The sequence below is a fragment of the Eleutherodactylus coqui genome, chromosome 2 (assembly GCF_035609145.1).
Source record: "Eleutherodactylus coqui strain aEleCoq1 chromosome 2, aEleCoq1.hap1, whole genome shotgun sequence".
In the NCBI taxonomy this organism is placed as follows: domain Eukaryota; kingdom Metazoa; phylum Chordata; class Amphibia; order Anura; family Eleutherodactylidae; genus Eleutherodactylus; species Eleutherodactylus coqui.
In genome coordinates this window covers 316,142,935-316,156,796 of record NC_089838.1, presented here as the reverse complement: position 1 = coordinate 316,156,796, position 13,862 = coordinate 316,142,935, and the positions used below count along the sequence as shown (strand labels likewise).

Below are 13,862 nucleotides of genomic sequence, written 5' to 3'. Positions count from 1 at the left end.
ACGGGACCACAGTACAATAGTCGAAGGAATATGCGGCTACTTGAGCATTGGACGAGTTATACTAGAAGGTAACCATACCCTCATATTCTTCCGACTAGAGATTCCAGTTGCCACCCTTCTCTCTCACTAGCCCTAACCAGAGTAATGTCTTTGGCACAACTAAGACTGGTCTCCCGGATCTGAAGCTTTCTTACAGTATGAAGCATGGATCCATGTAAGTCTTTCGGCTAGTTTCACAGCTGTGGCAGTAGTCAGAAGCACCTGGTAAGGGCCATCAAATCGGGGCTCAGGAGGGTGCTTCCTGGGGAACTTCTTGACGCACACTCAATCCCCAGGCTGCAAGATATGTGTCCCAGTGTCTGCCTCTGAGTCTGGAAGAGAACACCTGTGCATAGGCTTTGATTAGTGCTTTAACAACGGAAATCACATACTCAGTCAACACATCAGATTGTAATTGTAACTACTGAGGATAGCAACGACCTAGCCTTGGGGCTAGCCCAAACAATCTCGTAGGGAGATAATGTATAATCCCCCCTGGGTTCATATCTAACACTGTATAAGGCTATTGGATGACAGTCTTTCCAAAGTGGCGTCATTTTTAAGTATCTTACTTTTTAGCGTGCCACTACGTCTCTCCACCTTTCCATTACTCTAAAGATGGTACAGTATCTAAAGGCCTGGGATACACCCAGAGCAGACATGACATGTTACATTCACCTGTGAAGTTTGTACCTCTGTCTGACTCTGAATCACTTCTGGTACCCCATATTCACAGTTTACCTCGTTCATGAGCTTCTTTGCGGTTACCTACTTGTTTGCCTTGGTGACAGGGTCGGCCTCCAACCTGCAAAGACATCAACAACAACAAGCACGTATTCATACTTCCCAACAAGTGGGAGCTGAACGTAGTCAATTTGCAATCCCTGAAATGGGTAGAGTGGTCCCGGTAAGTGTGATGTGGCAAATTTACTTCTGCCCTGACTCACCTATGGCATAGATCATGCTAAACTGGACAAATGATGCAGCAGCTACAGAGAACCCAGAAGTCGCCCATCGTCTTTCAAGCGTCGTCATTGCTGCTTTACTAGGTGGGTCTTTCCGTCCATCAGCTGGGCCATCATGGGATACAGGAACTGTGGTGGGCAAGTGCTGTTGACCGTTCACCACACGCTGTCCTGTTTCTGCTGCTCCCATATTAGTCCATTTATTCTTTTCTTCCTTGCTGGCTTGTAACTGTAAAAGTCTTTAGCATATCAAAGTCCAAATGTTGTCAATGTCTAAAGTTTTTACCACTGACTCATGCTGTCAGTATCTTTCTTCTTTCTTCCACGGCTTGAGGGCCGCTGCTTTTGCTATGCTGTCAGCGAGGGTGTCGTCTCTCGCCTCTCCAGTGTAGGAATCGGTGCGAACTCTCAACTTTGTCAGGTAGAAGTAGGGCCTCCATGCGACTCTGTACCGCTGCATCATTCTCAATTGGTTGTCCTGCTAAGGTAAAAACTGTCTGGGCTTCCATATTGGGCCGTAATCATGAGCTATGCCAAATGCATACCAGGAGTCAGTGTAAAGGATTGCCGTCTTACCTCTCGCCACTCTACTCGCCTCAGTGAGGGCCTTCAATTCCGCTTCTTGTACTGTGACATGCGGAGGCAGAGCTTCTGCTTCTAGGACATCTTGTTGTGTGACCACTGCATATCCGATGTGGAGTCATCAATCCTGACCCTGGTACCATCTGCAAAAAGCTCAACATATGCATTATCAACAGAGGTTCTGGTAACTGTTTGCATACCTGCAGTTTCTTACTGTATTAGTACTAAATAATCGTGCTGATGTTCTATTTCACATGGCTCGGAACCTTGTAGCACAAAATCATTTATTTCCTTTTTATCTTATTTCATTTATTTATTTATTTTTTAAACCCAATAGCTGATCTACAACACCTAGATCATCTATGACCCAGATCACCTATGTCTCCCCCCTTTTGAACCAGAATACTCAATGGAAAAAGAGTAATTGCGTTCAAACTAGTAAACCAAGAGGCACAAAAACAAGCACCTTGTAGGTCAAGGTGACATTATATGCAGCGAAGTCTGAGCGAAAATATCCTTTAGATTTTTTTTTTTCAGGTTGCAGTTAGCATTTTTTAACACAAGGGGGCGCCACACAATTCAAATTTTACGTCACCCAGTGTAATAGTATTTCAGGGAATGGCCAGCGTTTAGGTTTTACTCTCCTGTCGGAATATAATTATAGCTTCAGTGTAGACTGACACTACAATATACAAAAGACTTAAGGAAAAACTAAAGAATACGGATGAATTAACATCCTACTCTGGGCAATTCAGTCCCTCTTTCTTCACATAAAAAGTAAAATTACTTCACCAAATTGCATGAATAAGTTTGCTGGGTGACTATAGGGAAATTATTCCATCTGTAGGAGCCTTCCATAACATCATCGGTCTGAGTATCCATTGGAGAAGCGGGCAGTGGAAAACAGAGCCCCTGGGATCATGAGAGAGCGTCCCCTGTCATGTATTCCCGGCCTCTGCTTCCCATGCATCAACTCCAATCTTCCATGCACTATAAACCAGCTTAGTCATCTACTATGTCCCAAGCTGCATCTTCACAAAGGTTTGTTTCCCTAAACTTATCACACATCCAAAGTGGCCACATCTTGGAGCGTAACAAAGTCTGGTCAAACAAAACCTTTCTTCAGACAATCATGATGTTAGCACTGGATACAATGGCATTGGGGAATATAGGCCTCCCAAGTGCAGCAAAATGGCCGCCAGAGGCAGAAAGAGGCGGGGCTACAAATCTCCCAGGTGAGGCAAAATGGCTGCCGGAGCAAGGGGCGGGGCCAGGGGCAGCAGCACTTCCAGGTGAGGCAAAATGGCCGCTGGAGGAGAAAGGGGCGGGGCCAGGGGCAGCAGCACTCCCAGGTGAGGCAAAATGGCCGCTGGAGGAGGAAGGGGCGGGGCCAGGTCCTGTCCCGGATGGGGAGGGACCGGAAGTAACATCACACACCCTGAAAGTGAGCACATGGGGGGAAGTGCTGCAGAGTCACACTATGTGGGGTTGTAAACATTGCAAGCGCGGCCGCCATTACAGGGAGGGGCTGTAGTCAACACAAAGGCATTACATTGTTCATAAGCAATACACATACCCCCCTACATGCTTTCTCCTCTTGAATCTCTTAACTACGTTATACCAAAAAACTAGCTAAAAACGCCTTTTTTTCTGCTAGGCTTCCTGCTCATCTTCTGAAAACTTTCTACAGTCTATCTTATCTGTCCATATTCATTTCTGCTTATCTGTCCATAACCTGACATTTCTTTCTGCAACTTTTCCTGGTCCTTTTCTTTGTAAAACTTTCTACATGTTTTGCATATTCCAAAACATCCTGTACTGATCCCTCATTCTATTCTACCTGCTTATTCTATCCTATTCGAAGTTTCTGGACACAGTAGTGTTGCTCTTGTAAAATCTGCTTTCTTCAAATCCTTCCAATATAACCTCTCTTTCCCACTCAGATTACAATGCACATTAATTCTACAAGACAAAAGGAACGGAAGGGTTAATTGGAGAATGCTTTCAGTCCACTCTCTTATCAGGAACCCTCCCCCAATAATAAACACTGCACATTCTTTCTATAATACCAAAGAGACGGGATTACTGGAGAATACCCACAACGGCTCAAGGTATATATCTCATCTACCTTTATAACAGCCCACCGTCTACTAGTAATCCCCAAGAGCACTCCTTGTACACGATCTAGACAGGACATTTAGCTATACACAGAGACTGACGATTATTTTCAATGACCAAGAGTTTTCTGGAAGCTTCAGCCGTCACACCACGGCTATACTTCACACGTATATACCTTTTCACATATGAGAACATAACACGCTCAATCATAAATGTAAATATACGTATCATAAATCTTCCTAACCTCACACTAGTTTACCTAGGAGTAAGTGTCTCCGGCGTGCTCCCTCAGACTTAAACAGCCGAGTCCGCCCTTCTGACACATTAACCCTCACAGAATTTGTCTCTTGGTCTTGTATACACAATTTTTAACCCTCTCAGGCATAGCAGCCACAGCATACAAAATACCCCTAGACAGGTAACATGGTGGTTTTTCGAGTGGACAGAACTAGAGTTATTACCTGTCTTTCAGTGAAGGTCCAGTCTGGATCAGATACAGGCAGTTTAGCAGTTGGAAATCAGCTCACATCGGTAGATTTTCATAAAGCAATCTTACCGTGTTCTGTAGATTTTCGGGCCCCTGAGTTCCACGTGCTATCTGCCGGTCTCTATATGTTCCAGGCTGTGACTTCACAGATCCACTCGCGCACCCAGGGACGACACTGATCTGGATTATGGTTTCTCCAGCAGGCTTCGGGGTATTTTGTAGCTTCCTAATTGTGTAGAAGCAGTATGCGCACACTGACCAGGTCAAACACGAGATATCAGTCTCATGCTCAAAATGGCTCTCCGCCCAGAAACAGCCAGACAGGGCCTTTTATTGTAAAGACATACAATGGGCGTGCAACAGGTTACATCAGTAACATATAAGATTCTCATTTGTCGGATCATATAGAATCTCCCGCCTCTCTGCCCACCCTTCCTCACGTCCGCCATAGTGTGGACTTTGTCTCCTTTAGCATGCAGACAACCTTAAGGAATTCTGTGTAGTTGACAAATCATTGTTTAAATAGATTGTGTGAGGAGTGGAAGGGGGCCTAGGTAAACACTCAGTATTGAACACAGATATACACATAACACTATGGCCCTTAACTCTTAGAGGCTTCTTGTGCAATTTCTATGTACTCAGAGCAAATACCATGATTAGATTGTGTGTGTGTCCATTAAACTCCTAACTCCTCAGAGCTAAAAGTCATTACAATAGCAAAATACATTTGGTTTATACAAATCGATAGACATTTTATACTAATTAATTATCATGTCTATCACAATACCACATCATGTCCTCTGGGCACCACAGAGAAGGAAGCCATGACTATAGTGTACATTATACTACATCATGTCCTCTGGGCACCACAGAGGAGGAAGCCATGACTATAGTGTACATTATACTGCATCATGTCCTCTGGGCACCACAGAGGAGGAAGCCATGACTATAGTGTACATTATACTGCATCATGTCCTCTGGGCCCCACAGAGAAGGAAGCTATGACTATAGTGTACATTATACTATATCATGTCCTCTGGGCACCACAGAGAAGGAAGCTATGACTATAGTGTACATTATACTATATCATGTCCTCTGGGCACCACAGAGGAGGAAGCCATGACTATAGTGTACATTATACTGCATCATGTCCTCTGGGCACCACAGAGGAGGAAGCCATGACTATAGTGTACATTATACTGCATCGTGTCCTCTGGGCACCACAGAGGAGGAAGCCATGACTATAGTGTACATTATACTATATCATGTCCTCTGGGCACCACAGAGAAGGAAGCCATGACTATAGTGTACATTATACTGCATCATGTCCTCTGGGCACCACAGAGGAGGAAGCCATGACTATAGTGTACATTATACTGCATCATGTCCTCTGGGCACCACAGAGAAGGAAGCTATGACTATAGTGTACATTATACTATATCATGTCCTCTGGGCACCACAGAGAAGGAAGCCATGACTATAGTGTACATTATACTGCATCATGTCCTCTGGGCACCACAGAGAAGGAAGCCATGACTATAGTGTACATTCTACTGCATCGTGTCCTCTGGGCACCACAGAGGAGGAAGCCATGACTATAGTGTACATTATACAGCATCGTGTCCTCTGGGCACCACAGAGAAGGAAGCCATGACTATAGTGTACATTATACTGCATCATGTCCTCTGGGCACCACAGAGAAGGAAGCCATGACTATAGTGTACATTATACTACATCATGTCCTCTGGGCACCACAGAGAAGGAAGCCATGACTATAGTGTACATTATACTACATCATGTCCTCTGGGCCCTCACAGAGAAGGAAGCCATGACTATAGTGTACATTATACTACATCATGTCCTCTGGGCACCACAGAGGAGGAAGCCATGACTATAGTGTACATTATACTGCATCATGTCCTCTGGGCACCACAGAGGAGGAAGCCATGACTATAGTGTACATTATACTACATCATGTCCTCTGGGCACCACAGAGAAGGAAGCCATGACTTCCCTCATCTATTACTACTACACAGCCGCCTGACAGGAAGAGCTGGGAGTTGTACTCCCACAGCCCGCCTCAGGATGACATGACACATCCTCAGCAGCCTCCTCCCCTCTCCAGACAATAAGCCAACCAGCGGCCATTACACAGCGCGCCGTGACGTGCACAAAATGGCGTCCGCTGCTGTTCCCGCCAGAACATGGCGGTGACTGAGTAGCGATGTCACGGGCGCTTCTGCGGGTGTTTAGGGAGCTGAGCGGCTCCAAGGGGCCGGCTGATGTTGGGGCTGTGGAGTGTGGCCCGCATGGAGCCCCGGCGCTGATCCTGGGGCCCCCGGGCTGCGGAATGAGCGGGTTTATGTTCATGGCGGCGGCTCTGGCGGCAGAGGAGGAGGGAGCGGTGCTGTACGTGAGCCCGGAGCCGCTGCAGGCTGTGCCCAGAGCGGGGAGAGCCGCCCGGGACCCCCTCGTATTCAAGGTGCCCGCAGAACAACGGGGAGAGGGCTAAGGGGGTTCGCTGAGGAGATGGGAGCTGGACTGCTATACCGCGCGCTTCACGGGTCGGCGGCCAATCAGCGTGCAGCTTTCATCCTTCCCATGCAGGTTTAGAGATAAAAGACGAGCTCTGACTGGTTGCTATGTGTAACCAGGACATTTTCTGTCAGACCACCACATGCGCTCCTACTGTCTATTTACTGATATAAAGGGGCGCTCTGCCTCAGAGGACGCCATGTCTGCAGGCTGCTTTGTAGAAGGTCTTCCAGTAAAAAGCTGCTGTAGTGTCCATCTTGTAGGGCTCCGCTCACCCGGCTCCGTGGCCTCCATTTCACTGATTAAAATGGACCCCCTAATGTGTTCTATGGCAAACGTGACCCCACGGCAGAGGTTATATGCAATTTATAAGGTCTTTCGGAGTCCGCCAGTGACGGGGTTAATAAGGGCTCCTTCACCCCAGCGATCGAGATATTTCCGGAAAATCGCAACTTTGCTTATGAGACGTCTGAGCGCCGGCGATGCTTTTTCTTGCAAAAACATGGCTGCCGCTTAAATTATTTTTCTTTCATGCGTTTTTATTGCAATAGAAAACGTAGTTTCTAATGTTAAAAATCGCATGAAAATTGCAAGTTCTTGCGATGCGATAAAACGAGGCTCCACGGGGAAATGCGGGAAATTAAAAATGGCAAATGCAACGCTCTGCGGTATTTTTTCCCCCCTCCACATCGCAGGAGTTAAAACATCGCAAATGGGAATGAAAGCATTGAAAATCGTTGGTTTCATCATTTTGTTTTCACACACTTATCGCATCGCTCAAAAACCGCACGGTTTTCTCACAAGCGTGAAGGCGCCCTCAGGCCTCGCCCACACAGGCGCTGATTAGTGTGGCACTTTAGCACCGCGCCAATCGCTCCCATTGTTTTCAATAGGACCGCTCGACTGCAGCACCTTTTAGCGCCGCGATTTTTGAGCGGTGCATGTTCTATTTTTGAGCGTTTGGCGCTCAGCAATAATGCGTCCGAAAACGTTTGACTATATTTAGCTTAGTCCACGTTTCTGTGGTCCGCCACCCGAAGGCCGGGCTCACACGGCCGTAAGCATATGACGCAGCGGGGGTCCCACAGTGCCGACGTAACCCTGCGTATGGCAGCGAGATTGTACCGCTCATGACTGCATACTCGCCCACGCTGTCGTGCACTATGCACCTTTTTATATACATTTCCCACGCGGTTGCTTAGCGATGACTTGTATACCTGCCGCCCATACAAAGTATAATTGCGTATGGCCGCATGTATGTACACGCCCATAGAGAACAATCGGCGCTGTCTTGCATATACACACAGTAAAATAGAACATGCTGCACTCTCTTTTGTGCTCACGTATTACGCAATTCCGGCATGAGGCAGTTTAATTGATTGCCTGCGAGTTACACCGTATCACACAGACGTACAGCACCCGCGTAATACATAGTAAACACGGTCGTGTGAGCCTGCACGGGCATACTTTGTAGTGACCGGGCGATAGAAAAAAAATGTTGAACTACAAAACCATTATGCTACAATCACGCGGACGAGTGCGATATCACACGTGTCAACATGCGATTTTCACAGCAATACGTTTTTTTTAATTAAAAATCACATTGCTTCTGTGAAATTGCGATCTTCACGCGCCTAGAGGCATCACAAGCGTTTCCCGTAGACTTCAGTAGGAAAAATCACATTACACTCACACGTTGCATGGTATGCCATTTTCTTTTTTCCTTCAAAGACCGCCGGGTGATTCCTCCCATGGGAACTCCCAAAAATAAAACACGCAGCATTTTTCCCCCCCTTTTTTTAAATTTGCGCATAAAAATATGCGTGTTTGAATATCCCAATGCAAGTCAATGGGGTTTCAGTGCTGCGTATTACTCAGGGCTTATACGAGTGAGCCCTTACCGGTGTCTGTAGGCTCCTAAGTAGCAGCTACCGATTCCAATTTACCACAACAGTAGACAACTGGGGACCGTTGCGTTGCTGGAATCAAATGTCCATGACCACTAAAGGGCTGACACGGGGATTGGTGAGGGCTCTAATAGGCCGCCTGGCCTCTATTGAAGATGTAGTGTGCCGATATGTCTGTAGCAGCTCAGGATAGAAGGTTATCCCCATCCATGGGACAGGAGATAACGTTCTAATCATTTGAGGTCAGACCGCTGGTACCCCCACCAATCCATAGAATTGGAGTCATGAATGTCCCCGCGTGAATGAAGCGGTATGTACACTGCCACTCCATGTATTTCAATAGAAGTGCCAGAAATAGCAGCGTTTGAGTGTTCAGCAATCTCCAGCACTTCCATTGATATTAATGGGGTGGCAGCACACATGTGCAACCTTCCGGATTGGTGGGGGTTCCAGCAGTCAGACCCCCCCACAGATGAAAAATTCATTGCATATCATGGTTCTGACTCCTTTAAGTCCTGACTTACAAATATGAAATTGTCTTCTGCCCCAGAGGAGAGAAAGAGGGCAAATCCCCTTGGATCTCCCTTCGCCAGCTCTCCCTTCCTCTCCCCTAGTAGGAAGTCTCAGCATGATCTATACAGTCAATGGATCCATATATTGATCTTTTTTTTAATCTTCTTGCAGCAAATCCGCTTTGTGTACCCGCCTTCTATGAAGGAGCTTCTTCAGTTTTTCTCCTCGCTCCATCTAACGTCTCCTCCTCCTTCTCTCCTCTTGGTTGATGGACTGGAGCGATACCTTCCACCCACATGCAGCCTACATGATGGAGCTCATATCTCTGCCCTGATGTTGGACTCCATATCCCACTTGCACTGCGGCCTCCTAGTATCTGCGGCACCAAACTCGGAAGGAACTGATGGTCCGTTTCTGGCCGTCGAAAGGTACTTCCCAAACCGGTGCCTGGTGTATCACGATCTATCATCAGGGGGCAAGGAGCAAGTGTTTAAGGTGAGCTTCATGTCTCCAAGACCACAGTGGACCCTACACATCGAGGAAGATGGCAGTGTCCGAGTCAGTCCTTGTGTGACCGTAGAGGACCAATGCGAAATAAAGGACTAACATAAGCTGCGTGACCAGTGTGCCTTCTAGGAATTTATATTTTATGTTTTTTACAATAAATTGTTCAGTTATAAATGCCAGTCCCCGAGGTGTCGTCTTGTGTGCACTGATGATATTAGGTGCATTCATCATTACACTCTTGGGTTACTCTTAGCGTAATTCGTGACCATAGAGTGAATCATGTGGCCTGCTGGAGTGCGAACTGCTCTGCCGAGTGCGATGATGAAGAAGTGGAGCACCAGCAACCAGGTTGCACATCATGTGACCAGAAGTGTGGTGTAGATGTAACCTGTTACGGTCACTTGTTAAAGGGCCACTCCGTGATTTTTTTATTTTTTTTTAATTCATTCATTCTGCAACTATCCCCTAGTGTGTGTGTATAGATAGATAGACAATGAGCTAGTAATACCTTGGTTAGTTATTTCTATCAGAAACTCCTGGCTTTTTTGTCCTCAGATAGTCATGTGATCTCAATTCTGACCATCTCAGATCTGCTTGGGGTTGTGAAGGATCTCAGTTTGTGTGATGCTAATACGTGCATCCTACCGCAGAAACTGGAGGGGGACACAGACACTCTTGTCTCAGTTATTGATGTGGATCACACAGGTATAATAGAGGAGATCACAGCTCATCCTCCTGACTGTATGCTTGGGGGCTGCAGCACATTTAGGTGAATATAGAAGATAATGATAATATATTTAACATGTCACTAGCACGCAAAAATAATATAGCCTTAACTAATGCATCATGGGATTGATGTGGAACTAAAGTAAAAAGAAATCTTGGCCCCAAGATGGCGGCTGATAAGTATCAGACAGGGGCTGCACTGAATGGATGTGGCTTCCAGAGTGTGAAAGGCAATAATGTGCTGCCGACAATGTGGCAATACCCTGGGAATGGTCGGCCATACTTCCAACAAGACAATATGCTTTGTCACAAATCCAATGCTGTTTTACGTTGGGTTGAGGATATGGATGTTCCACGATTAGACCGACCTGTACAGAGTCCGGACCTGAACCTACTGAACATCTCTGGGATGAACTGGAACGTTGGGTCAGGAAATATGGACAGCATCTATTTTCTATGAGATAACTTGCCAGATATTTGCTATATGGATGGAGGGATGCTGCCATGGTCAGGATTGGCGAGAACACCAATCCTGTAGCGCTTAAAGGGGTTGTCCCGCGGCAGCAAGTGGGTCTATACACTTCTGTATGGCCATATTAATGCACTTTGTAATATACATTGTGCATTAATTATGAGCCATACAGAAGTTATAAAAAGTTTTTTACTTACCTGCTCCGTTGCTGGCGGCCTCGTCTCCATGGTGCCGACTAATTTTCGCCCTCCGATGGCCAAATTAGCCGCGCTTGCGCAGTCCTGGTCTTCTGTTCTCTTCTATGGAGCCTTTCGTGCAGGATGCCGGCTCCGTGTAGCTCCGCCCCGTCACGTGCCGATTCCAGCCAATCAGGAGGCTGGAATCGGCAATGGACCGCACAGAAGAGCTGCGGTCCACGGAAGAAGAGGATTCCGGCGGCCATCTTCACAGGTAAGTATAGAAGTCACCGGAGCGCGGGGATTAAGGTAAGCGCTCCGGTAAGCTTTCTGTACGTCCCTGCATCGGGGTTGTCTCGCGCCGAAGGGGGGGGGGGGGTTGAAAAAAAAAAAACCCGTTTCGGCGCGGGACAACCCCTTTAAACAGATGAACGTGATTTTGTCCCATCTTGCGGGATTCTCACGCGATATTATTACACACGAGAAAAGATACGACTCGCTCTATCTTTCCCGCCCGTTGTTTTTCTACGTGCTGGTGAAGATAGGGCAGGACCTATCTTCAGACTTTTTCTTTTTAAATTTGCGCGCAATAGCACCAGTCCTGGTCCTGGGCTTAAAGCACCGCCGACAGTAAAATTACGGCGGCGCTTTAAGCCTCCTGTCTCTGCAATCAATTAGGGGCAGGACAGGTTATCAATTGCTAGTGACAGCTGATAACCCGGAGAAGGCAGGAGGGGTATTTAACCCACTAGCAATGGTGGCCAAATCAGAGTACAACCCAATAATTACCACCCTCTGCATTCTTTACCCAATTACACACGTTTTCGCCCAGTCAGAGCTGTCTCATTTTATATATCAGCCTATTATGCGGCATGGTGTCAAATGCTTTTGAGAAATCCAGATATACGAGATCAAAAGACTCTCCCAGGTCCAGCCTAGAACTTACTTCGTTGTAGAAGCTGATCAAGTTGGTCTGACATGATCCACCCCTTATGAACCCGTGCTGATGAGTTATGCCATTGTTTTCTTTGAGGTATTCTAGGATGGCGTCTCTCAGAAACCCATTGAATATTTTTCCAATTATTAAAAAGAGACTTACCAGCCTGTAGTTACCAGGCTCTCTTTTAGACACCTTTTTGTATATTGGAACCACACTGGCAATACGCCAAACCAGTGGTACAACCCTGGCCTCGATAGTGTCCCTAAATATCAGAAATAGTGCTCTATCTATCACGTTACTTAGTTCCCTTGGAATCCTTGGGTGTATTCCATCCGGGCCTGGCGATTTATCTATTTTGATCCTCTTTAACGATCTCTGCACTTCCTCCTGTGTTCGGCATGCAATACTTAGCGAGGGGTTCGTTTTATTCCGCGGCATTTCATGTGACATTTCTTTTTCATTCGTGAATACACTTGAGAAAAAAACTATTTAATAGCTTTGCCTTCCCCCCATCGTCTTCTATGGTTTCTTCTGTATTATTTGTTAAAGGGCCAGTGCTCTCGGTGCAAATCCTTTTACTGTTTAAATAGTTGAAGAATACTTTAGGGTTGCTTTTGCTCTCTTTGGCGATCAGTCTTTCTGCCTCCTCCTTAGCAGTTTTGCTCTTTTCCTTACATATTTAGTTTTTTTTCCTGTATGTTTTTAGCGCTCCTTCGTTGCCATTTTGTTTTAATAATATAAACACTTTCTTTACACTTATTGCCCCCTTACAGTCAAATCACATTGGTTTCCTTCTACTTGTAGTTCTTTTATTTTTAAAGGGTGTGAACTGCTCACACGAGGTCATTAGGATGTTTTTAAACTTTACCCATTTCTTGTCTGTACTGATATTTTTGAGGATGTTGTCCCAATTATTGTTAGCGATAGTAGTTCTCAGCTGATCAAATTTTGCTCTACTAAACTTTATTTTTTTTGTCGCTCCCTATAAGGCTTCTTATTGAATAACAGTTGGAAATTAATTATATTGTGGTCACTATTTCCCAAGTGTCTCTGCACCTGCACCCCCGTTATTCTGTCCGGTTTGTTAATTAATACTAAGTCCAGAGTGGCCCTCCCTCTAGTTGGCTCCCGCACAAGTTGGGAAAGGTAGTTATATTTAATTGTTCTCAAGAACTTATCACCTTTGTGAGATCCGCAGGTTTCATCTCCCCATATTATATCCGAATAATTAAAGTCTCCCATAATAATTACTTCTTGCGGTTTTCCACCTCTTCTATTCGTCTTTCACTTTCTTCTGTTATTTTTGTTACAATTTATATAGTTGTCATTCCTTATATTCATTGTGCTACTTCTTGTCCTTGTACTTCTTAGCTGTTCTAACTCTTCTAACCTCACCCTCTGCTTGACCCCCACTGATCAAAAAAGTCACATGTATCCCAAAATGGTACCAATAAAAATGACAACTCATCACCTAAAAAACAAGCCTTGTCCATGAAAAAAAAAAAAAAAAGTTCTGGGTCTTTCAATAGTGAGATGCAAAATTTTTTCTAAAAATGGCTTATTATTGTAAAAAGTGGAAAAACCTAAAAAAAATTGTCGTAATTGTACCGACATGCAGAGAAAAGATACTGTGTGATTAATACCACATAATGAATGCTGAAAAAAGGAAAAACAATGGCAGAATTTGTGTTTTTCACCCTTACCCCCCTCCAAAAAAAATTACTAGAACTTATACAATACTGTGTATGTACCGCATAATGGTATCAATAAAAATTAAAGATCACGATGCAACAAATAAGCCCTCATACGGCCATGATGATGGAAAAATAAAGAAGCTGTGGCTTTTTAAAAATGGAGATGAAAAACCCCAAATAATTAAGGCATCCTCAGGTAGG

The 13,862-nt window shown here is 45.4% G+C and overlaps 1 protein-coding gene across 1 annotated transcript; it reads left to right on the top strand.

The window, feature by feature from the left end:
• Window positions 1-6,358: 6,358 nt before the first annotated feature.
• SWSAP1 (SWIM-type zinc finger 7 associated protein 1) lies at window positions 6,359-9,832 on the top strand. Its single transcript, XM_066593669.1, has 2 exons — window positions 6,359-6,673; window positions 9,318-9,832. The coding sequence occupies exons 1-2, from the start codon at window positions 6,416-6,418 to the stop codon at window positions 9,750-9,752; spliced, it is 693 nt and encodes a 230-aa protein (XP_066449766.1). The 5' UTR covers window positions 6,359-6,415; the 3' UTR covers window positions 9,753-9,832.
• The last annotated feature ends 4,030 nt before the right edge of the window (window positions 9,833-13,862 follow it).